The sequence below is a fragment of the Ursus arctos genome, unplaced genomic scaffold (assembly GCF_023065955.2).
Source record: "Ursus arctos isolate Adak ecotype North America unplaced genomic scaffold, UrsArc2.0 scaffold_12, whole genome shotgun sequence".
Taxonomy (NCBI): domain Eukaryota; kingdom Metazoa; phylum Chordata; class Mammalia; order Carnivora; family Ursidae; genus Ursus; species Ursus arctos.
The window spans coordinates 52505639-52532243 of record NW_026622786.1 but is presented as its reverse complement, the minus strand read 5'-3'; the positions used below and the strand labels follow the sequence as shown (position 1 = coordinate 52532243).

The 26605-nt window shown below is 40.7% G+C and overlaps 1 protein-coding gene across 1 annotated transcript in view; it reads left to right on the top strand.

Moving 5' to 3' along the window:
- DNAJC6 (DnaJ heat shock protein family (Hsp40) member C6) overlaps positions 1-23485 on the top strand; it is a 146009-nt gene extending 122524 nt beyond the window's left edge. The window contains exons 14-19 of the mRNA XM_026497900.4: positions 2326-2394; positions 9697-9816; positions 16108-16371; positions 18231-18373; positions 19890-20066; positions 21116-23485. Coding sequence (XP_026353685.4) covers positions 2326-2394; positions 9697-9816; positions 16108-16371; positions 18231-18373; positions 19890-20066; positions 21116-21217 — 875 coding nt within the window. The 3' untranslated portion in view covers positions 21218-23485. The remainder of the gene's footprint in view (positions 1-2325; positions 2395-9696; positions 9817-16107; positions 16372-18230; positions 18374-19889; positions 20067-21115) is intronic.
- Positions 23486-26605: the final 3120 nt, after the last annotated feature.

Genomic DNA, 26605 nt, shown 5'->3' with positions numbered 1-26605 from the left:
ACTGAGCTGTCAGGTTGCCCGCTTCTGACTTCTACAAGGCATCCCCTTGATTTCTTGAAATATTGCCTTTGAGTTCTACAGATATTTATTGAACATCTACTCTGAAGACAACAATCACTTGGGGCATAGTGTTGGAAGAAAAAGTAAATAACCATAATAAAAGGCAAAACAGAGATTTAAAATAGTAGGTGATTACCTTTTCATCTGTATGTTCCTATATCTTTAACAGATTTTAAATTTCTTGAGGCTAGACAATGTCTTTTATTTTTTATTATTTATTTATTTATTAAAGATTTTATTTATTTATTTGACAGAGATAGAGACAGCCAGCGAGAGAGGGAACACAAGCAGGGGGAGTGGGAGAGGAAGAAGCAGGCTCATAGCGGAAGAGCCTGATGTGGGGCTCGATCCCATAACGCCGGGATCACGCCCTGAGCCAAAGGCAGACGCTTAACCGCTGTGCCACCCAGGCGCCCCTAGACAATGTCTTTTAGTTCTCTGTTCTCTAGTACGGTGCCTTAATATGGTGGGTGGTCATAAGGATTTGTGGGCTTGATTAGTAAAAAAGTTGAAGTTTGCCTTTCACAAAGATGGTGCCTAAGGCTAAGAAGAAAGCCCCTGCCCCTCCCAAAGCCCAGGCCCAAGCAAAGGCTTTGAAGGCCAAGAAAGCACTGCTGAAAGGCGTCCACCGTCACACGAAAAAAGATCTGCATGTCACTTGCGTTCCAATGACCCAAGACACTGCGTCTCTGAAGGCAGCCCAAATATCCTTGAAAGAGCACCCCAGGAGAAACAAGCTTGATCACTATGCCATCCTGAAGCTCCCCCTGACTACTGAGTTAGCCATGAAGAAAATAGAAGACAACACACTTGTGTTCACTGTGGATGTCAAGACCAACAAGCAGCAGATCAAACAGGCTGTGAAGAAGCTCTATGACACTGACGTGGCCAAGGTCAACACCTTTATCAGACCTGATGGGGAGAAAAAGGCCTATGTTCGATGGCTCCTGACTATGATGCTTAGGATGTTGCCAACAGAATTGGGGTCATCTTAACTGAGTCCAGCTGGCTAAATCTAAATATAAATTTTTTCACCATAGGAAAAAAACCCCAAAGTTGAAGTTCTAACACCTATTTCTATATCCTAGTTGTATAAAAGACTAAGATCAGAGTTTAAAGGAAATCAAATAGCAAATGTTAGCAAAATTGTCTAATTTCCACCGTGGTTGTCATGGGTTACTGTGGTAGAAGAGAAATAGAAAGGAAAGAACTATTATGACTGATAAGGGCATGTTCTTTTTAACTTAATGATGGGAAGGTACAAGATGTCTTGGTTGGTACTAAGCAAACAAAACAGGCAAATGCTAATTTTGGTGCTTTGATGTTTCTTTTGGTGGTGGGGGTGGGGGGGTGGTGTGTGTGTGTGTGTGTATGTGTGTGTGTGTATGTGTGTGTGTGTGTGTTTAATACTATTTGCCATGTAAGTTTAATGTTTTCATTTTACTCACTGATTTTATGGACAGAACCTACAGGTACCTTAAAAAGAAATTCTTTCTTATGGTCTCTTGTTTCTTATTTGGATTTTATAGATTCAGAAAAATCTTACTCTACCAATGTGTATTCCTCGAATGTACCTGATTCTCTGTAGCTGAACATTTCTTTTAAATTTTACATTTGGAATTTTGAGAGGGTCAGAATGATGTCTCTTGAAACTGCAGGAAGTTAGTTTTGAGTGACAATGAACTGTGACACCGGCATGGTAGATGATGTATATAGATAGTGCTCAATACATGCTCTGATTGACATCATTCTCCATTCAGTCACAGCAGAGGAGAAAACAAAATTTCAGTTCTAAGCCGGTCATGGCTCTAATACACTTATTAATACCAACGTAAGGCAAATGGAGTTCAAGTTTCTTTTTTACCTTTTCTTATTGGCCCCTGACTTTGTGTTAAATGTAGAGGTAGGACACACAAAGATGAATAAGATAGTTCTTGCCTTTAAGGAACTGACAATTTAATGGAGACAGACATATGCACAGTTACAACTCAAAGTGTGGATGGAAGTAGAATATAGGTAAGCCAAAGAAGGAAGAGAAACAAACAGTATCTGGGTTCTACCAACTGTCATGTAAGTAACCATAGACGAAGGCACAAAATACCAGTGTTGCAGAATGTTGGGAGTGCTCAGAAGCAGAGATGAATCACTTGGGACCTTGGCAGGTCAGGCAGGCTTCATGGAAGGGGCAGCGTTTTTCCGTGTGAACTCAGGAATGGAGGTTCGCGGCTATTTTCTTACGATTCTTTTTCTTCTTCCCACTTGCAGCTTCTAGCACACCTGCTGTGAACATTCAGCCAGATGTTTCAGGAGGTTGGGATTGGCATACCAAACCAGGTAAAAGTCAACAGGTTATTTTTGTGCACATTTAGCCAATTGCTAGAGCATAATCCTCCGCCCGAGCGGTCATGAGTACCTGCAGAGTCTTATAGCCCCGCCTATGGAACTTCCTAAAGACTCACCTTCTGGTGGGGCTTTTCACATTGCCTTTGACGACATGATAGCAGTGTGTTGTTTTTTTTTTTATTTTTTTTTATTTTTTTTAATGATTTTTTATTATATTATGTTAGTCACCATACAGTACATCCCCGGTTTCCGATGTAAGGCTCGATGATTCATTAGTTGTGTATAACACCCAGTGCACCATGCAATACGTGCCCTCCTTACTACCCATCACCGGTCTATCCCATTCCCCCACCCCCCTCCCCTCTGAAGTCCTCAGTTTGTTTCTCATAGTCCATAGTCTCTCATGTTTCACTCCCCCTTCTGATTACCCCCCCCTTCTTTATCCCTTTCTTTCCCTACTGATCATCCTAGTTCTTATGTTCCATAGATGAGAGAAATCATATGATAGTTGTCTTTCTCTGCTTGACTTATTTCACTTAGCATTATCTCCTCCAGTGCTGTCCATGTTGTAGCAAATGTTGAGAACTCGTTCTTTCTGATAGCTGAGTAATATTCCATTGTATATATGGACCACAACTTCTTAATCCAGTCATCTGTTGAAGGGCATCTCGGCTCCTTCCACGATTTAGCTATTGTGGACATTGCTGCTATGAACATTGGGGTGCATATGGCCCTTCTCTTCACTACGTCTGTATCTTTGGGGTAAATACCCAGTAGTGCAATGGCTGGATCATAGGGTAGCTCAATTTTTAACTTTTTAAGGGACCTCCACACTGTTTTCCAGAGTGGCTGTACCAACTTGCATTCCCACCAACAATGTAGGAGGGATCCCCTTTCTCCACATCCTCTCCAACAATTGTTGTTTCTTGCCTTGTCTATTTTTGCCATTCTAACTGGCGTAAGGTGGTATCTCAGTGTGGTTTTGATTTGAATTTCCTTGATGGCTAATGATTTTGAACATTTTTTCATGTGTCTGTTAGCCATTTGTATGTCTTCATTGGAAAAGTGTCTGTTCATATCTTCTGCCCATTTTTTGATTTGTTTATTTGTTTCTCGTGTATTGAGTTTGAGAAGTTCTTTGTAGATCTTGGATACCAGTCCTTTATCTGTAGTGTCATTTGCAAATATATTCTCCCATTCCGTGGGCTGCCTCTTAGTTTTTCTGACTGTTTCCTTGGCTGTGCAGAAACTTTTAATCTTGATGAAGTCCGATAAATTCATTTTATCTTTTGTTTCTCTTGCCTTTGGGGATGTGTCATGAAAAAGGTTGCTTTGGCCGATGTCGTAGAGGTTGTTGCCTATGTTCTCCTCTAGAATTTTGATAGATTCCTGTCTCACATTGAGGTCTTTCATCCATTTGGAGTTTATTTTTGTGTATGGTGTGAGATAGTGGTCAAGTTTCATTCTTTTGCATGTAGCTGTCCAATTTTCCCAGCACCATTTATTGAAGAGATTGTCTTTTTCCCACCGGATGTTTTTTCCTGCTTTATCAAAGATTAGTTGCCCAAAGAGCCGAGGATCCATTTCTGGGCTCTCTATTCTGTTCCATTGGTCTATGTGTCTGTTTTTGTGCCAGTACCATGCTGTCTTTGTGATCACAGCTTTGTAGTACAGCTCGAAATCCGGCATTGTGATGCCCCCAGCTTTGTTTTTCCTTTTCAACAGTTCCTTGGAGATTCGGGGCCTTTTCTGTTTCCATACAAATTTAAGGACTGTTTGTTCCATTTCTTTGAAAAATGTCCTTGGTATTTTGATCGGGATAGCATTGAAAGTGTAGATTGCTCTGGGTAGCATGGACATTTTAACTATGTTAATTCTTCCGATCCATGAGCATGGAATATCTTTCCATCTTTTTATGTCTTCCTCAATGTCTTTCAAGAGTGATTTATAGTTTCTAGAATATAGGTCCTTTACGTCTCTGGTTAAGTTAATTCCAAGGTAACGTATGGTTTTTGGTGCTATTGTAAATGGGATGGATTCCCTAATTTCTCTTTCTTCGGTCTCGTTATTCGTGTATAGAAATGCAACTGATTTCTGAGCATTTATTTTGTATCCTGCCACGTTACTGAATTGCTCTATAACTTCTAATAATTTGGGAGTGGCTTCTTTTGGGTTTTCCATATAGAGTATCATGTCATCTGCAAAGAGAGACATTTTGACTTCTTCTTTGCCAATTTGAATACCTTTGATCCCTTTTTGTCGTCTGATTGCTGTTGCAAGGACTTCTAGTACTATGTTGAATAATAGTGGCGAGAGTGGGCATCCTTGTCGAGTTCCTGATCTTAAGGGAAAGGCTTCCAGCTTTTCTCCATTGAGAATAATATTTGCAGTAGGCTTTTCATAGATGGCTTTTATGAGATTGAGAAATGTACCTTCTATTCCTACACTCTGAAGGGTTTTAATCAGGAAAGGATGCTGTATTTTGTCAAATGCTTTTTCGGCATCGATTGAGAGGATCATATGGTTCTTGAGTCTTTTCTTGTTGATATGATGTATCACGCTGATTGATTTGCGAATATTGAACCACGCTTGCATCCCAGGTATGAATCCCACTTGATCGTGATGGATAATCCTTTTAATGAACTGTTGGATTCTATTAGCAAGTATCTTGTTGAGGATTTTGGCGTCCATATTCATTAGGGAAATCGGTCTGTAATTCTCCTTTTTGAGGGGGTCTTTGCCTGGTTTGGGGATCAAGGTAATATTGGCCTCATAGAATGAGTTTGGTAGCTTTCCTTCTGTTTCTATTTTTTGAAATAGCTTTAGGAGAATAGGTATTATTTCTTCTTTGAATGTTTGGTAGAATTCCCCAGGAAAACCATCCGGGCCTGGAGTTTTGTTATTTGGAAGGTTGTTTATCACTGACTCAATTTCTTCATAATTAATTGGCCTGTTTAAGGAATCAATTTCTTCCGGTTTCAATCTTGGTAGTTTATAGGTTTCCAGGAAGGATTCCATCTCTTCCAGATTGCTTAGTTTATTGGCATATAGCTGTTGATAAAAATTTCTAATAATCCTTCCAATTTCAATGGTGCTCGTCGTGACCTCTCCTTTTTCATTCATAATTTTAATAATCTGGGTCCTTTCTCTTTTCTTTTGGATAAGTCTTGCCAGTGGTCTGTCAATTTTATTGATTCTCTCAAAGAACCAGCTTCTAGTCCTGTTGATCTGCTCTACTGTACTTCTGGTTTCTGCTTGATTGATTTCAGCTCTAATTTTGGTCAACTGCTTCCTCGTGCATGGATTAGGCCTGTCCCTCTGTTGCTGTTCCAGCTTCTTGAGGTGAGAATATAAAAACTGCATTTTAGATTTTTCTATTCTTTTGAGTGAGGCTTGGATGGCTATGTATTTCCCCCTTAGGACTGCCTTTGCAGTATCCCATAGGTTTTGGACTGTTGTATTTTCATTCTCATTGGTCTCCATAAATTGTTTAATTTGATTTTTGATTTCCTGGTTTATCGAGTCATTCCTGAGCATTATGGCTCTTAGTCTCCAAGTGTTTGAGTTTCTTCCAAATTTTTCCTTGTGGTTGAGTTCCAATTTCAGAGCGTTGTGGTCTGAGAATATGCAGGGGATAATTTCAATCTTTTGGTATCGGTTGAGACCTGTTTTGTGTCCCAGAACATGGTCTATTCTTGAGAATGTTCCATGGGCATTAGAATAGAATGAGTATTCTTTGGTTCTGGGGTGTAGTGTTCTATATATATCTATGAGGTCCAACTCGTCGAGTATGGCATTCAAAGCCTTTGATTCTTTGCTTAGTTTTTGCCAGGGTGTTCTGTCTATTTCTGATAGTGGAGTGTTGAGGTCCCCTACTATTAATGTATTTTCATTTATATGTCTCTTTATTCTGGATAAGAGTTGGCTTGTGTATCTTGCTGCTCCCCTGTTGGGGGCATATATATTTATAATTGTCATATCCGCTTGTTGAATACTTCCCTTAAGAATAATATAGTGCCCTTCTGCATCTCTAACTATAGTCTGTAGTTTAAAATCCAATTTATCTGATATGAGAATTGCTACCCCAGCTTTCTTTTGAGGTCCATTTGCGTGAAAGATGGTACTCCATCCCCTTACTCTCAGTCTGAATGCATCTTTGGGTTTGAAATGAGTCTCTTGTAGACAGCAAATGGATGGGTCATTTCTTTTTATCCAATCTGCAACCCTGTGGCGTCTTATGGGATGGTTCAAACCATTTACATTAAGACTGATTACTGAGAGATATGATTTTAATGTTGCCATGTTGCCAGTACAGTCTTTTTTTGTATTGGCTGTGACTTTCTGTTCTGTATCACTCTTGGGGCCTTTTTACTTTTATAGAACCCCCCGTAATATCTCCTGTAGGGCTGGTTTCGTAGTTACAAAATTGGTTAGTGACTGGCGATTCTGAAATGTCTTTATTTCTCCATCAATTCTGAATGACAGCCTTGCTGGATAAAGGATCCTTGGCTGCATGTTTTTCTCTGAAAGAGCTTTAAATATGCTCCCCCAACCCTTTCTCTCATTCCAGGTCTGTGTAGAGAGGTCTGACGTAATTCTGATGCTTTTGCCTTGGTACGTGAGAAATTTCTTTGCCCTGGCCGCTTTCAATACTGTATCCTTGCATCTAATATTTGCGAATTGCACTATGACGTGACGTGGCGTAGGTTTGTCGTGGTTGAGCTTGGGAGGGGTCCTCTCTGCCTCTTGGACACGAATGTTTGTTTCCCTTGCTAGATTAGGGAAGTTTTCAGCTATAATTTGTTCAAATATCTCTTCTAGACCTCTGTTTTTCTCCACCCCCTCGGGGATGCCGATGATTCTAACATTGGATCGTTTCATTGAGTCAGTAATCTCCCGTAACCTACATTCGTGGGCGTGGATTTTTTTAAGACCATCTTCTATTTTCATTTTTTCCTCTATTAACCCATCCTCCAATTCACTAACCCTTTCCTCTGCTTCTGCGACCCTGGCTGTCAGAGCTTCTAGTTTTGCCTGCATTTGGCTCATAGAATTTTTAATTTCTGTCAGATTCGCTCTCATTTCTGTCCTTAGGGATTCTATATTCTCAGTAACCTTTTCGTTTATACTTTTTTCAATTCTACTCATCATTTTGACCATCGTTACTCTGAATTCCATTTCTGATAATTTGGTTACATCCATATCCATTATTTCTGTGGCAGAGGCCACAGTCTCACTGTCTTTTCTTTGCTGGGGGGGGCTTCTCCTTCTTGTCATTCTGATGAAGAGAGGTTGCGGGGTTTCCAGAGCCCAAATTATTGACTGGGTCCCAGGCCGTGCCCCTTGTTTTATAGGGATCTTAGGGATGTGGGCTTCTTCTTTAAAGATTTTATTTATTTATTTATTTATGTGGCAGCCAACCAGCGAGAGAGGGAACAGAAGCAGGGGAGTGAGAGAGGAAGAAGCAGGCTCCCAGCGGAGGAGCCCGATGAGGGACTCCTTTCCGGAACGCCGGGATCACGCCCTAAGCCGAAGGCAGGCGCTCAATGACTGCACCACCCAGGCGCCTCGGGTTGTGGGCTTCTTGATTTTTCAGCCTGCCTTCTGGGGGAGGGGCCTGCCACACCGATACTCAGGCAGCCCGGTTTGGGTAGAGTCTCGGCGTCCCCTGCGAGGGGGGATGGGGATGGGCACTCTCTGAGCCGGTATTTCCAGGCTTTTGTTCTCTGGCGGCTTTCCCTGGCGGTTTGCTGTGCCTCTTCTGAGAGTCAGAGCAGCAGCGGCCAAATTTCAGCCTCTGTCACAGAACAGAGGGATTGCGGCCCGTTCTCTACTAATGTTCTGGCCACTTTAACTCTGTTTCTGTTGGTGCTGCTCAACCCTGCAGCATCCCGGGATGTGCGCCCCACACCCGGCGTCCCAGCCCTCACTTCCAGGGCCGGCGCGTCTCTGTCCTTTGTGTTTCTAATGCCGCCAGCCGCCAGCCGCCCCGCGCACGCTCCCGGATCTCCCGGTCTTAGTCTGGATCCAGTGAGCGCACCGGGATTCCGGAGTTCCGCGAGATGCCTGGTGGCGCGCGCACCCGGCTCACGGTCTCAGTCTGCTGTTTTGCGGGTGCCGTCCGCGAGCCCGCCCGCTCCCCCGTGCAAGTGGCTACCGCTTCCCGGCGCCCGAACACGGCGGCTCCCTCCCCCTTCCGTTTATCTTCCGATATCTGTGCACAGTTTCATGGCTCCCCACTTCGTACCTCAATACTCAGCGCTGGAAATGTTCATTTGTAGAGATCCAGATGCGTCTTCCTGCGTCTCAGGGTGGTTCCGTGGTTGTTTAGGCTGGTTCCGTGGTTGTTTAGGCTGGTCTGGTACCTATCCAGCTCGACTCGGAGGACCGGCTGAAAACGGTGTCTCCTACTCCTCCGCCATCTTAACTCCTCGCTCAGCAGTGTGTTTTATACATTCTTTCACTCTTCTCGGTTTCATTTGCTGTATCTTGACAATAGAATTGGACAAATCTGGGTATAGAGCTAACTCAACCACTTAGAAGCACTCAGATTTTTTATAAGACGGAAACTCCACTTTTTAGTGTGTAAAATAGGGTTCATAATTCTTGTCCCACACAGTTGTATAAGTTTAAGTGACATAGCTTATATGAAATTTTCTGGCCTCGAGTAGATACTGAATAATCTGAATAGTCTTCTTTCTTAACAAAGGATTTGTTTTAGTGTTGAATTTGCAATAAATAAATTATCTTTCTCATCGCTAATATGGCATTTCTTGAGAGCCATCTTGAATGATTGCGTTTCCAGTGCTGTGCAAGTTAACACACACACACACACACACACACACACACACACACACACACACACTATAATAGCAACTTTTTGAAGCAGTTGCTATTTCCTTATTTAACCATTGAGAAAATGTTGAAGCTCAGAGAAGTTAAGCAACATGCCAAGTTGCTCAGCTAGGAAGTAGCAGAGCTAGAATCCACATCCAGGCCTGACTCCAAACCCCACGGGAAAGAATGCAGTCAGGTGACATAAGAGGTAGACCCTGGACATACTAGTTCCAACGGATGGCCAGGAAATGACATATGCCTTCTCTGTTCCTTGTCTCCGCTCCAGGCCACTATTCACTTAGGTCAGAGGAATAAGGTCTAGCAACTTCTAACATATTTGCAAACCCTGTCCTAATTTGCCCTCAGAACAAGATGAGCAGTAGCTGTAGATTTCTGAATTTCAGAATTCAGTCTCAGACAACTAACTCATTTTCAATGATTTTATTTCCTTTTCAGGAAGCTTTGGAGTGGGAAGCAAGTCCGCTGCCACCAGCCCCACGGGATCCTCGCATGGCACACCCACGCATCAAAACAAACCACAGACTCTGGATCCTTTTGCTGACCTTGGGACACTAGGTACGAACTCAGCAGATTAAGATATAAGTAGCATTTACTTTGGCCACAAAGCCTTACATCTAAATCTTTGGTGTTAACAACAAGCTGGAACCTAAAATAGTATGTGTTCTTAAGCAATACTCTAAAACCTGAGATGGGCTTTTTAAAAAAGAAAACAGGCTTCAAATACTGGGTTGGAATGAACTCCTAGTAAACCATTTCTCCAATGCCTAACTTTGGATTAGTAACAGGAGTGCAGTCAGAACCTTCAGGAGCACCTGATAACGGAGGTTGGCTGCAGCAAAGGTAACGAACGCGTAGGGAAATGCTGAAAAATGAGGCTGGTCAGATAAATTTGTGCCGTATGGGGCCCACGATGCACAGGCCTTCCTGTGATGGTACCCCTGAGATCCTCATGTCCGCATCCCTCTTCTCTCCGCTGACTACGGTGCTCTCGGGTCAGTTTGTAAAATTCCATACAGAAAATAGACTCCGTATAGTATTTTCAAAGTGTTTCTCATCATATGCTAATCATTGTTGCAGGATAAGTGTTCCATGAGCAAGTAATTTTGGAAGCACTGAGTTTAGTGGACTTTGATTACTGCAGAAACTTCTGAGCATAACTGTTCATGGTGATGTTCCCCAAAAGGATACAGTTTGCAGGGTTCTCAGACCATCTCACTAAGGAACCATTTTTTCAAGGAACAGTTCGTTGGACTAGTATGTCATGAAACCTTTTCTTCCTCCTTTTTCCTTCTTCCTCTGGGCAGTGTGGAATTAAATAAGGATAGGGTATCCCTGACACAAAGCTTTGAATTGACCATGCTGATAGTTTAGGTTCTCAAGAGAGCCCTTCTGAAGCTTCGGAAGCTTTAGAGCCAAATCGTCTGCAGGGAATGAGAGCATGACTCCATTTTTGCCAGGAATTGTGTCAGAATCTCGACCTTCCATCATACACTCTTTAGAATGTTTTTTTCTTTTAAAAACTCTCCAAGTCATTTTCATTTCTTTCCTTTTCCTTTCTTTTCCTTCTTAACGTACATTTCAAATTTTAAAATAATAACATCAGGTGAGGGGCGCCTGGGTGGCACAGCGGTTGGGCGCCTGCCTTTGGCTCAGGGCGTGATCCCGGCGTTATGGGATCGAGCCCCACATCAGGCTCCTCTGCTGGGAGCCTGCTCTTCCTCTCCCACTCCCCCTGCTTGTGTTCCCTCTCTCGCTGGCTGTCTCTATCTCTGTCAAATAAATAAATAAATAAATAAATAAATAAATAAATAAATAAAAATTAAAATTAAAATAATAACATCAGGTGAAATTCTACTTCAAATAAAATCTTATTCACCGTTCATTTTTTATCCATCCCACAACTATTTACTGAGCGCTGTCTGTGTGCTAACATTGTCTTAATATAAACCAACGAAACAAACAAAGCCAAACCAAAATTCACACCTTCCTAAACCCTATCTTCTAGAAGGGGAAGGAAACAGCAAATGAATAAATATATAATATGGTGTCAAATAATAAAAAAATAACAATGCTATTTTAAGGGTTTTACATCTACCATTTCATTTAATCTCCTCAGTAATCTTTTGAAGTACTGGGACTGGTATCCTCATTTTGCAGATGAGTTCACTAGGGCACAAACGATGAAGTAACACACCCAAGTCCCATGGTTTCAGCATGGGACCCCTGAAGCTCTGGAGCTCACACTCAAAGCCCCACTGTAAGCGCTATGAAAAAAAAGCAGAAAGTGTGTGAGTGGTGGTTGGCCTGTGGTGTTATTTTAGGTATCAAGTGGTTAGGAAAGGCCTTCTGAAGAGGTGATCTTTATAGAAAGTTCTTCTTAAAAATCCAGCATCACATTCTGCATTTAGTTGTCATGTCCTTTTAGAACATTTAATCTGGAATCATCCCTTTGCCTTTTTTTTTTGGCTTTTCATGACAGGGATCCTTGAAGGATGTAGGCCAGTTGAGAAAGCCTCAATTTGGATTTGATACTGACTGTGGTCACTTGCTTTAGAGGGTGTCTGCCAGGTTTCTTCATTACAAAGTCATCATTTTTTCCCTTTGTAATTGGTGAATAATCTGGAGATCATTTGAGACTATCCTATCTGAGAATATCCTATTCTCCATCTGATTTAGCTACTGGTTTTAGCAGTCATTAATGATTCTTGCCTGAAGCAGTTATTACTATGATGGTTGCAAAATTGTGATTTTCTGATTTTGCCCTTCTTTTTGTGTATATTAATTGGCATTCAACTGTAAAAAAAATCTCTTTTTCTTTCTCTGTCTCTCATCAGAATGGACCAATGGATTCTTTTTCGATTCATTACTGTCATTATTTTCTGTAATGTTCACGTCTCTGATTTGGTTTGGTTTGTGAAAACCCCTTTTTTTCTGGCTCCTATGTCCTTTGAACTTGTGTCCATCAGTTTTTGAGAAACTCCTTTCTTTTTGGCACAACAAGATGTTCCAGGCTTGTCTTGAAATATTTGTTCCCCAGTCCTAAAATCCGTCATTCTCCAAGGAATCCTTATTCCTTTTTGTAGAGAATGGCATTTGGAAACCAAGGTCTGTGTGCCAAGTGTGTTCATTGGTACTGGGATGGGTGTCATTGCTCTGCCTTTCAGGAGCTAGAGAGAGGAGATGAGCGGGTATAACTATATATAAAATCCCTTCCAGTACCACAGGGATCTTCCATGCCTTGCCCTATGCTACCTATGTGTCTTCCGTTGCCCTGGATCTCAACAACACTAAGTGTCCCACAATAAAAATAATTTCAGAATAGCTACACCCATATCACTATAACAACAAACCTGTTGGGAGAAGTTCAGGAGTTCTTTGTCAGTTTTGAAAGGTAGTAATTCTTACAACTGCTGGGAAAACTGGTTTCCTAAATTTCTTCACTTTTCAAGTCACATAATTTAGGAAAGTTAAGTGACTTTCCTAAAGCCACGCAGTGAAGAGGCGTGTAAGCAAGGGATACAAGCCAGAATTTTTGACACCTTGGCAATTGCTTTGAGGATTAAAATGCAACTTTCAAATTACTTAGCTGCAATTCAGGAAAGACAAAAGACAGTGTCCTTCCCCTAAGGGTATTTTCACATTCAGCAATTCTGATGCGAACACCAATGCCTTAGTGCCTCCCATAGACATTCTGATCTAATTGGTCTTGGCCTGAGTGTAGGGAGTTTTAAAAGCTCCCCAGGTGATTAAAATGCATGACCAAGGCTGATAACCACTGCCTTAGCTTTTAATGAGGATAGCAGGGGCCTCTGGGTTTAGCTGTTGCTTTGCATTTTTGTCAGTTCTCTGCTTCGGTAGCATTAAAAATTAAATTTCTGAACCTGGGTAGAGAATATTCTGGAAGAGTAGGCATCAGAAAGACCTACAATGTTGATGAGCCCCTTGAGAGCAGGATCAGCATTTGCCTTTTCACCACTGTGTCTGCAGCCTAGCATGTGAAAGGTGCTCGATAGTGTTTTATAAATAAATGAATAAATGGCAGCGTAATGGGAATATGGAAGTTTTTCTTTTTTTTTAGTTTTTAGGCTTTTCCATATTTATTGAATTTTAAAATTATATATATATGCGTGTGTGTATGTGTGTGTGTGTGTGTATTCAGAAGGAAGATAGTAAGCCTCCTGAAACTGTAAAATGAAATCCCAGTGCAGAATGAATACCCAGCCTAAGATGTATGTTGATGTGCTGTTGGCAGGTGGGCCCAGGGGCTCACGAAAGAGGCTTCATGCTCTGAGTTACACACTGACGGGGGCAATGCCAAGCCTCAGAGCTTCCATCATTACCTTTTCCTATTACCAAGTATTTATTGAGCCCTTACGATGTACCAGTGTACACTGGGCATATGAACTTGCATCATATTATAATATAATGCCTCTTAATTTGCTTAATTCAGGGTTTGTGAAATATTTTCATATAGCCTTTGTGTCTTTAGGTATACCTGTGGTATAGATGGAGTTCTGGTTTTACAAATGAGGAAACTGAGGCTCAGTGAGGTGAAGTTTTTCACTGAGCTTCAGGAAAGCAAGGATTCTCTATAGATCATATTCCCAGTGCTGCATTCCCAGCGCCCAGCACAGTAGATGGCACATAGATGGCCTATAAATACTGATGAATGAATGGATGGATGGATGAACGAATGCATGCAGGAATGGTTGATAAAGCTGAGACTCAAACTCAGATTGACTCCAAGTCTCAGTGTCCATAATGCAGCATTCCCAGTGGGGAAGGAAGAAGGAGTCCTAGATGAGAATAAAGGGAAAGATCTATAGAGAGAAGAGACAGTAAGGGACAAATTGTGGCGACAGGCTCAGAGATTTGGGTAAGAATTAGGGATTATGGGTGCAGCAAATGAGCATGGTATTTGGAGGTAGGTTGCCTGTAGTCAGATCCCAGCACCATTAACTAGCTGTGTGATCATGAGCACATCAGGAAACTTCTCTGAGTTTTGGATTTCCTCATTTTTAAAGTGGGGTCAACATGAAAAAACACTCAACAACGCTTGGCATCAGAGAAATACAAATCAAAACCATGGTGAGATACCGGTTGGAATGGCTAAAATTGACAATTCAGGAAACAACAGATGTTGGCAAGGATGTGGAGAAAGGGGAATCCTCTTACACTGTTGGTGGGAATGCAAACTGGTACAGTCACTCTGGAAGACAGTATGGAGGTTCCTCAAAAAGTTAAAAATAGAACTATCAGCAATTGTACTATTAGATATTTATCCAAAGGTTACAAACAGTGATTTGAAGGGGCACATGCACCCCAATGTTTATAGCAGCAATGTCCACAATAGCCAAACTATAGAAAGAGTCTAGATGTCCATCGACAGATGAATGGATAAAGAAGATGTGGTGTGTATACAGCGGAATATTACTCAGCCATCAAAAAGAATGAAATCTTGCCATTTGCAATGATGTGGATGGAACTAGAGGGTATTATGCTAAGTGAAATAAGTCAGTCAGGGAAAGACAAATATCATATGATTTCACTCATATGTGGAATTTAAGAAACAAATCAGATGAGCACAGAGGAAGAAAAGGACGAAATCAGAGAGGGAGACAAACCATGAGAGACTTTAAACTATCAGAAACAAACTGAAGGTTGCTAGAGGGGAGGTAGGTGGGGGGATGGGTACCTGGGTGATGGGCATTAAGGAGGGCACTTGATAGAATGAGCACTGGGTGTTATATGCAACTGATGAATCACTAAATTCTACCTATGAAACTAATCATACACTGTATGTTAATTAAATTAAATTTAAAATAAAAATAAATTAAAAATAAATACTTATGGATTTAAAAATATATTAAAAAAATAAGGTGGGATTAATAGTACTGCCTACCTCCTTAAGAGTGTTGCATAGATTGAAAGCAGTAATATACACAAACGTATTTTGTACATAAATGTTAGTTATTTTATTAGCACCGTTACTTTGGGTTTGGTGCATGAAAGGGTTCCTAGGGATCGCCACATTCCAGTTTCTCATTTTACCTCTTTAAACACAAGCTATACCTGGTCTTTGTGTTTTGGAAACAACCCAGCATGTATGCAGTGAGTATTTTAAAGTTAGATGATTGTGGAATCAGAATTCTACTTGAATTCCCAGCACAAACTAATAATCATTTCTGTAAAGCTTGAGTAAGATCCTTTGCCTGGTTCAAAGTTGTCATAGTGTTGGCTGTGTTTACTCTCCTGCAATGAAATGCAAGAAGTGTGAAATTGAAACCTAGTTGTGAAATTTCAAAACATCTTTGTTTACTCCTGGGCACTCACCACATTTGTACTTATAACAAACAATGATTAATCTTGATCGTTGACATGTAAGTTGTACCTTAGTGAGTGAATGTATTTTGCTTTATTCTCTGTTCTTGTCATTTGGTAGTTTTTCTTCCAGTGAAAAAGGAGAATGTGCTTAGAAGGTGGGAAGGAGAGAAGCGATGGCACAGTGAAAAGCCAGGGCTCTTCAGGCTTGGAGTCAAAGACTTGGATTCAAGTTCCAGTTCTGCCATTTGTTGGCTGTGTGACTTGGAGAAAATCACTTAATTGCTCTGAACTGCAGTTTGTTTATCTGAAGAAAATGATGGGGCTATTAATACATACCTAAAAATGTTACTGTAGAGATTAAAGGAAATATATACCTGCAATTTCTTTAACTATTAGGAAGGTGAATTGTGCTATCAGTCAAGGTAATTTCCACTAAAGTCACTGAAAACAGTAACTTGGCACAACGGAATTAGAGGCTACTCAAAAGAGCATTCCTCTCTCTCTCTCTTTTTGTTTCTGTAGGTAGTTCTTCATTTGCCAGCAAACCCACCACACCAACTGGATTGGGTGGAGGATTTCCACCTCTCAGCTCACCGCAGAAAGCATCTCCCCAGCCCATGGGGGGAGGGTGGCAGCAGGGAGGTGGCTACGGCTGGCAGCAGACACAGTCTAAGCCACAGACCAGCATCCCCCACTCGTCTCCCCAGAACCGACCCAACTACAATGTGAGCTTCTCAGCCATGCCTGGGGGGCAGAACGAACGTGGGAAAGGATCAGCTAATTTGGGTAAGAATGATGGTGTGTAGCCTGACCAGAGGGTAGCCTGTATTGTCATACTACCTGTATGTTTGTGTGTCTGAAGAAGGAGACAGAGAAGAATTCCAGTGCCTTCTGAGTGAATATTATAGTTGTAGAGACACACCATGATCCCTCCCTCCCACTCTGTGCCTGAAGCACCGGGGTTTACCATGCTCTTAACACTTAGGTCATTTTGTGACTGCTAGTTCACTTGTCGGTCTCTCTCCACATGGAGACCGGATGGAGAGCAGGGACTGTGTCATGTTATCATTAGCACCTGGCTTAGTAGGCACTAACTGAATACTGAGTGCGTATGGATGGAGGGGTGGCTGTTTCTTGAAGGTGTTATTCCTTTGGAAGGGGGGTAGAAGAGAAAGGTTGGGAACCTTGCAAGCACTGTTCATATTTGCCCTTGGATCCTAATTAGAGGAGTGTATGTCTTGGACATTTGGTCTTGCTTATACTCTGGTTGGTGGATGTTTCTGAGATCATTAAGTTTTCTGTGATGGTTTTTTCCCTCTCTTCTGGGAAGGAAGTTAAAAGAACACAAAATGGGCCAACAGCTAAGGCTAGAGGATACTCTGAATAGATTCTTTTCTTTTCTTTTCTTTTCTTTTTTTGAATGGGATTCTTGATAACAAGGAAAAAATAATGTATTTTGCCTAACAGGGATGGTTAAATTTGGTTTTGTTAAATGGCTGTTATAATGTATTTTACATTTCAATTGATTTGATCACACTCAAGAACTAAATGTATAAGGACATGGTGAGGAAACAGGCCTTTCTCTCTATGGAACGTGGAAAAGGAAATTCTACTTTTTCTAGTAACAGTAGCTAACATTGAGGGCTTACTAGATGTAAGGTGCCATTTCAAGGAGTTTCATGTATTATTTCATACAATCTTCAAAACCAACCCCATGTCGTAGATTAAAAAAAATCTGTGGCAGAGATAAATAATTTCTTAAGTCCGTACAGCTTGTAAGTGACAAAGGCAAGATTGGAACCCAGACAATGTGGCTCCAGAACCCCTTCTCTTAACCGTCACACTCTACTGGATATGACACAAGTGCCTTCTCAAAATAATAACGTGATGGATTTTTTTTTTGGGAATATGTAACATCATGTTTGTTCTTGGGTTAGCAGTGGACATTGCTTGGACAATTCCATAGAGTCTTGTTGCTTTCCCTCCATTTTTATTTTGAGTAGATGTAAGGTGATTGGCTTTAGTCAGCAGATATTTATGGACCATCTTCAGTGTAGAAAACATTGGGGATTATGGCAGTGAACAAGACAGACAAATTCCCTCATCTCAGAGCACTTACATTTTAGCATGTGCATGCGCGAGTGTGTATCCAGAATGTCGTGCAGTATTGAGATGGCAATGGGTTTCAATTCACATGCCAACTTTGGTCAATGGGCATTGACAGCATGGATTTCTGTGTTTTGGTTCTGTTTTAATTTAATAAACACTTAAATAGGCACTATTCTAAAACCTTTAAAATGTTAACTTATCAATTTTCACAACAACCCTATGAGGTAAGTAGTATTGTTAATACCATCCCTGTTTTACAGATGAGGAAATTGAGGCATGCAGATGATAAGTGACTTGCCCCAAGGTTACATTCCGAGTAAGTGGCAGAGCTATAATGCAAGCCTGGAGAGTCCAGCTCCAGAGACTTGGCTCTTTGCCACCATGCTAGGCTGCCTCTCCAAACATTAAGAAAGATTGTGAAGCCACAAGCAGACTTGGTGAAAAAGACCTTAAGTGTTAGGAGGATATGGGATTTTATGTTGATTTTATGTTGAAGAGTAAAAATTATAATGATTTTTTCAAAAATTCTATTGCAGAAGGGAAACAAAAAGCAGCTGACTTTGAAGACCTACTTTCTGGTCAAGGTTTCAACGCACACAAAGACAAAAAGGGGCCTCGAACAATAGCTGAGATGAGAAAGGAGGAAATGGCAAAGGAAATGGATCCTGAGAAATTAAAGGTGAGTGAGCCCCTGGCTCAGTGTGATTATTTGGTGTGACAGTCATGTGACAAGGTCACGGGTGTGAAACCTTCACTGTTCCTGGTTCCAGCTTTACTCACTGCTTCCCTCCACTTTCAATCAGAGCTGTTCTACTTTTATCTGTTTTGATTCTAGAAGTCTAGGTAACATTGGATTTGGGGAAAAAGAATATTTCCCCATTAAAAAAAAAAATTGTAAACCAGGTACTCCCAGTTTAGCTTGGAAACAAAAGGGTGGTTATGTGGATGAATTGTGTGAGGTAGTAGAGAACGGATTTGTAAAAGATCAAGAGAATTGGAATGTCCTTCACAAATGGAGAGGTTAAATTCCTACATGACAAAATACTAAATATGCTGACACTAGAACTAAGTAGGAGATGGTTCTCTCATCTGTCACTGCATGAAAGGATCTCCAGAACCAGGATTAGCACAGCAAGTCCATCTTACATATTTTGAAGAAAAAAAAAAGTACCATATTTCCAGACAGATCTGAACATTTGTTAAAGATACATAGATTCTCTTTTGAGGGCAATATAGGATCCTTTGTTTGCATGTGTCTTTTACTTCATGTAACCCCACAGAGGTTTCATATTCCTTTTAAAACTCTGTACTCCATCTCGATAACATTTGTGCATTAGGCAAACTCTGACAGTTTTCTCTGAAAGAAAGTGGTTTATGTCTTTTAAACTGTGCTTGGTTATTTAGCTGGTATAGGGTATTTAGTTACTTGGGAGAGTAGCCATCATTCACCTTGGCTAAACATCATTCACCAATAAATACCCGCTAAGCATCTATTACGTGCTAAATGCTGGTGCATTCTTACAAAGCCTTCAACTTAATCACCTCATTTGTTCAAACTGAGAAGATTCAAATTATGATCAACATAACTACTTCATTCATTTAACAATTTTTGAGCTGTATTTTGAACCAGACATGTTATTTGGCTCCTGAGTTACACTGATGTGTAAGAAACAGTACCTTTTCTCAAACAACTCTGCCTAGTGGCAAAAAGACAAACACATGGGTGATTTCGATAAAATATTGCACATATCGTGATAGAAACATGTTCAAGGGATTAGCTTGGAGAAATCTGTTCTTTTTTTCAAGGGGTATTTCTTTAGTGTCTTTTTGCCAGACACTACAGTAGACAGAGGCAGATAGCAGAGACCAAAGTAGACATGCGTGTGCCCCCATGGAGTTCATGCTTTAGAAGTGAGATTAACTCTGGGTTGGGGCCAAGAGGAAGGAATTCAAGGGGTCAAAGGCAAACAGTACGAAATTCCTGAGCAGGCTTTAAAAGGATGATGAAGAGTCAACCAGAAAGACAAGTTAGGAGCTGGAGATGGAAAAGGATCCCAGGTTGAGGGAACAGCTTGGAGAATGCACAGAGCCCCAAGTAGTTGATGTTGCTGGGGCAGAAGGGGTTTCCAGAGTCTTGGTGGAGACCTTGGGGACTTGAAAACATTTGAATTTCCAAATTCCCTCTGTGTTGACAGATTCTGGAATGGATTGAAGGCAAAGAGAGAAATATCAGAGCACTTCTGTCCACGATGCATACTGTGCTGTGGGCTGGGGAGACCAAGTGGAAACCAGTTGGTATGGCAGACCTGGTAACACCTGAGCAGGTGAAAAAGGTGTACAGGAAGGCTGTGCTGGTGGTGCACCCAGATAAAGTGAGTATAACCTGCCCTTTATGAAGCAAGGGAAATTAAACTATCTAATACAATAATGGAACGAGGGGGCTTTACTTAGGTGTCTGATTTACCACGGACAGATTTTTAGGAATCAGATATAAATTGTGTCCTGGCCTATAATAGTAAGGGTGGGCTAAGAGCTGGACAGAGGGAGATTTTTCTCTTGTAGAGATATAGCAGTATGTTCAGCCACAACTATAGGGAAGAAGCTTTGGAATGTAGTTGGCAAAATTGGTCAAATCAACCAACTATTCAAAATGGACCTAAATTTGTTATTCTATCGGTGCCAGTTTATGTTTTCTTGGAAGTATATCCACATATAGGTGCTCTACAATGTCAGAAACTACCACATGGCCCCGGTTGAAATCATCATAATATGTAGAAACCTCTTAGACAGAAGTGAGTCACCTTGTTGTCATATAGACAGACTTGGTGTTATTTCTACCAGTCCTGTTATGTGAGGCTATGGTTGAAATGCCACTTGGGAACACATGCTTGAATGTGATATATTTGATTTTCATTTCTCCATACTTTTGGTAACTTGTCTGAAGAGAAGAATTAGTGAGAAACAATGCGTTTCAATGAATCAAAAGAGAAAGAGAAACAGGAGTCTAGAAAAATACACAAACTCTACGCCCATGTTACGGGTCTCCAAGAACTTAATTTTTTTTTAGAAATGGGAAAATAGGAGTTTAGAAATACAATCAATTATAGATAGGCTGTCACGAGCTTTTGTCATTGGTTGGTACTTCTGGAGAATGCGTGTGTCTTTCTCTACTCAGTAAGTGCTCTGTGTCTACTCATTCAGAGACTGCTGTTACCATATGTGAATTCCTAACGGGAGGGAGTTCTGGGACGGTCATATTAGGGCCCCATAGATTGAGCTATAAAAAAAGAAATGGCCTATTAGAAAAACATTTCAATTACTTGGAGCCCACATATTAGCAGTGAAAATTGTAATACGAATAAAATTTTGGTCTGTAGTTATCTAATGTGTTTTTATGTTTTTGTTTTTGTTTTTTCTGCAGGCTACCGGGCAGCCCTATGAACAATATGCAAAGATGATTTTCATGGAGCTCAATGATGCCTGGTCTGAATTTGAAAATCAAGGTCAAAAGCCCTTGTATTAACTTATGAGCTTTCCCATCTCTGCTGCAGACCTGTGCTAATGCTTAGTGTGCGTCACAATTTCGAAGTTTTCACAGGTGAACCCAAAACTCCAGTAACATGTATCCAGTACTAAACTGTTAAATTACTCGTGAATTACTTCCTCATTGATAAAGAATGTGGATGTTTGTTTCCTCAAGTCCCTACCATTAAAAAGTCCAAAGCAGGGGAGGAACTTTTAGTCAGACGACCTTGTGGAGTTACAACATTCCAGCCTGTCCTCTGGGGAGCTGACTCAGCATTTTGTGGGGAAATGGAAAACAGAGGCCACCAAAGGCATAACACCCATCTCATTGTCTGAGAACAGGATTAATGAGCAAAAGCTACGATAACTGGATTACATGATGGATTTTAACTAATGGTTTTAAGATTTTCTTGGAAAGATGTAATTTGAGCCATGGCTTTACATAGATTCTAGGAACACAACCACCGAGTATTTTATTTTTATGGAAATTTACAATGGTCTTTAGCATAATACTGTATACTTGTTTTGGTCAAGAGAACTAACTGATGTGAAAGAACTTGAACTGTGGGAAGTGATTGTATTACAATCCAGTGATTGCCAGTTCTTCCTGGATAAGCTAAAACTTCATGGAAATGCTGACTAAAGAAAACAGGGAACTCTATGGAGATAGAAATCTTTGTTCCTGGTCAGAAAGTTGGGCTGCTACCTTCCTCTCCCTTTAGAAAACTGTGGTTGCTTAAAGAAAATGTCCTAATGATGTAATTCAACTCTAAACCTGATTTGAAAGAAACTTAACAATTTTGCCATAAGGCTTCACGCTCTTCCTTTTGCTTAGTCAAGAAAACGTTCTTAGCTGGAAACGGGTTGCGAGGCAGTCTGGCATAGTCACAGTGTATCAGGACCATCATCCAGTAAAGAGTCTCTGTCCTCTAGGTGTGTGAGCAGTTGTGGTGAGAGCGTAGAAAACCCACAATGAACACGAGTAATGCGGTAGGCGCAGTTGTGGCGGGAGTGCTGTATTCACCTTCCCACCGAGTCAGATGGCTTGTCAGGCTTTGCCTGGAGGAACTGTGTTCCCCTCCCGCCTGTTGTTGAAACTGGATCCCTTGGATTATCACAGTGGGATTTATTGTTTCAAAGTAGCTGGGGGTCCACAGGAATAGCATTCCCACAGGGACATCTGTGAAAGCAAAGCGAGAAGGAGACCTTTGCAGAATTCACACTGGTCGGATTTCAGTCCAGTGTTTTGGCTGTGTCTCAGTTTGAGGGGTCAGCGGTTGCTATCCCGTGACTTCAGGAAGTCTCTCTGGGTGTGCACATTCACGATGTGCGTAGTATATATATGCAAAGCGGATGGGCAAAAAGATTTCCATGCTGATCTTAAAAGGTTCATGCTCAATATTGTGAAAAGCTTTCAAAAGTTGTTTTTAAAAGACAATCATTTTTTTGTTTCTATTTTAATTTTCTTGTGGCAAACTGTACCAGAAAAGCAGCATGTCAAAAATACTTTATGTTCTGTATAGAACTAACTCTTTCTTTCTTGCTTGCTCACTTTCTTGCTTTCTTTCTCTTCCTTCCTTTTTTTGTTATGTTTGTTATTTATTTTACCCTTTACTGACAATGTGAAACTCGCAGAAAATGTTCTCTTTTTAAATATACAGCTGTAAACTGTTCAAGGTAACCATAACGAACTAGGTGTTATTTATTAACGTATTATGAAATAATGTTTGATCCAGTATGTGCTTGTCTTATTTAAAATTGGAATGTGAGACATGTTGCTGTGACCTGGTTTTTTTTTTTTTTCTCATTCACATTTGTAGATATTGTGTGAACTACAGTATATAATAATAATTAAAAGGATATTATGTGAATGTCACGTACATTTTGAAATGATAGAACTATATTAGCTTTGTATCATGTTTGGGTAATTCATCAATGTTCACAGTATAAAACATCATTAAACATTATATAATTAGCAATGAGAAAGAATCTTAGCTAACTTATTAAATTTGGGATTTCCTTCATCTCTTTTCCAGATACATTATAATTCTGGACCCCTATTTATCTCAAAACTCTTAACATATGCAGACCAACAGGGTTTTGCATTCCTTTTAAATATCTGGTTGTGACAAAGCCTGTTGTTAATCAGATTCACTGTTTCATTCATGTTTATTGTAATATATTTTCTGTTTTGTAAATATGTTACACACAACAAAATGTGATTGGTCTAAAATATTTGTAATGTATATTAAAAGGCTCAAAAATATTTGTAGAAACCTAAGTTATTTTTGCGCTTATAGGAATTTAATGACAAGTTTGAGTTATATCTTCTGACGTGATTCACTTTTAAGAAAAGTTATGAGACAAGAGTATGAAAAGCATTTAATACACTTGCAAATGTAATCTGAGAGGATTTCTGGATTTATACCTTAACCACTCCGTACTGCCCTTTCCCCTACACACACAAACACACACACACATTTACTTTGGATCATGCTACATAAACACTATGTTTCAAAAAGAATCAGCATAGAAATCCTGGTCTCCTAGATAGAATATTAATGTATTTTCAAAGATATATTTGCATGCTGAGACAAAAGGATTGATCCTGGGAGTCTGGGACTTTGTCAAAAACAGACACAGCTGACCCCTGAAAAGTGCGGGGATTAGGGTTTCTGACCTTCCACGCAGTCAGAAATCCATGTATAACTTTTGCCTCCGCAAAAACTTAACTACTAACAGCCTACTGTTGACCAGGAGCCTTACTGATAACATAAAGTCGATTGATAGATATTTTGTATGTATATGTATATAATACAGTATAACGTATAATGTTCTGTATTACAGAATACTGTATTCATACAATAAACTAAGCTAGAGAAGAGAAAATGTTAAGAAAATCACAAGGAAGAGAAAATATATTTACAGTACTGTGCTGTATTTATTGAAAAAATCCATGTATAATTGAACCTGTACAGGTCAAACCTGTATTGTTCGAGGGTCAACTATATTTTAGTGTTTAAGGATAGAAGCATCATGTTCATTTGGAAGCACATTTTGCCAATCAAAAGCATTTGATTGGCAATTTGAGTCATCCCTGTACTGTCTGGAAGAACGTCCAAGTTGGATTCTAATACTGCTGATGAAACACCATTGTGTAAGGAGTGAACACAAACGTTGACTACCAGAAACAGTTATCACAGCAACAGGACAGTTTCCCTGCTGGAAACATCTATGGGGGAATTTAGGTCAAGTAAATAGATTTTGGTTATTCTAAAAACAAACCACAGTGTTTGGCATAATGGTACAGTGTTGGTTTGAGACCAGAAGACTGTGTTTAAATCCTGGTTTTTCTACTTAAGGGCTGTCATAGTCAACAAGTTTCTTAAACTAAGGCTTAATTTTTTTTTTTTTTTTAAGATTTTAATTTATTTATTGGACAGAGGGAGACACAGCGAGAGAGGAAACACCAGCATGGGGAGTGGGAAAGGGAGAAGCAGGCTTCTCGTTGAGCGGGACGCCTGCTGCGGGGCTTGATGTGGGGCTCGATGTGGGGCTTGATGTGGGGCTCAATGGGGGGCTCGATGGGGGGCTCGATGCAGAGCTCGATCCCAGGACCCTGGGATCATGACCTGAGTCGAAGGCAGACGCTTAACGGCTGAGCCACCCAGGCGCCCCTAAACTAAGGCTTAATTTTATGACCTGCACAATAGAGATAATTGCGGCAACCCTGCAATGGAGGAATTAGGGACCGTATATAAACTGCTATCAAGTGAGTTCTCACGAAATAGGAGCTGTTGTCTTTGTCGCTGATAGTCTATAGGACAAAGTAGATCACTGCAGGCCAGTATTGGGGCTGGAATTACACTGAAACCTTGGGTTGTGGGGAGTGAATCACACACATAGAAAAAAGCTTCAAAAGAAATTTGTGCCTTGGCCCTTATTTCTAAATCCTTCAAATGGCAGAGATCTGCCTGCGTAAAATGGCAGAGATTTGAATTGTAGTTTCTATAAAGGGAATGGCTGTGTGAAAAGCAGTGGTTGAGAGTTAGGGAGGGAAACTAACATTGACTGATTTCAGTGGTTGTATCACCCTTGGATTTCACTTAAGCAGTGATTTGAGAGCCTACCCCAGTGCGGATGGATCCAGGGCATCTATCTTGCATGTGTGACCATACGATGGTACTGTGAATGGTGAACTTACTAATTTTTGTTAATCCAGCCAATATTTTGTGTAAACTGAATGCCAGATACTAATAGATATGTAAGGGCAAATAAAAATGAACAAATGGACTTGATTGCCCTGTAAACATAGGAGGTTGCTGTTTTTCTAATTACTGCAACAGATTTAGAGGGAGTAGTACAAGTGCTGACTGACTGTAGAGTTGAATGGTTTTGGGTTTTATCTCAGCTTCTCTACTCACTAGTTACTATTTGAGCCTCGGTCTTCCCATCTGCAAGATAGAGATAATATAACCCAGTTCACAGTATGAGGGAATTCAATGCCAGGAGAGAATATGACAGTTTATCTAAAGTGATTCACTGAAGTCCTAGGCAGCATGTCGGAGGACATGGATCTTAAACATCCAAGTTGGGGGTAGGTTTCAGCTCCTAAGGTTTTACTTTCTTTTTTGGTGACTCTTTTATTCTTGAGGAAACATGGAATGGGTAAGTGGAAGAACAATTTTTCAGTGCAACATCTCACAAAAGCAGATTTTCTCAGGGGATGGTTGAGTTTCTTTAATCAAACAGGAGGAGGTCCTGGGAGCCTCTGATTTATAGCCAGTCCATCAGAAGAACAGGTAGCAACCTGGGCTTACAAATGGTGTCTCAAGTCTGAGGTAGGTCAGAAGCATAGGTAACAACCTGGCTTGTGACTGGCGTCGGAAAGTGAGAGGTGCAGAGTCCTGTAGGACTAAACCCTTAACCTGTGGAATTTGATGCTATCTCCAGGTAGATAGTGTCAAAATTGAACTAAATTGTAGGACACCCTGTTGGTGTCCAAGAATTGCTTGGTGTTGTGTGGGAAGTCTTCCCTACCCCACCCCCACCACCTCCCACACATACTTAGAAATTAGTTCCAGAAGCCTAATTTAGAGATGAATACTGTCTCTGCATTTTTCTGATTCCCTGAGCAAACACCTCATCTTTTTGCTTCTCACCATCTTTCAATTTCTTACTGCTAAGCTTAAGGCACTCCAACCAAGCTGTACCTCTGAGGTAATGTCACTTTTCTCCAAAATCACTTCCCTTCTGTGGGACTGTCCTCAGGCTGACTTGGAAGGCTCCAGCAAACCTTTGTTTATGGCTTTTCAGACACTTGCTGGGTGCCCAGGAATAGAAAGGGAAATGGGAAGATTTGACTCCAAAGAAAACCCTAATCAAT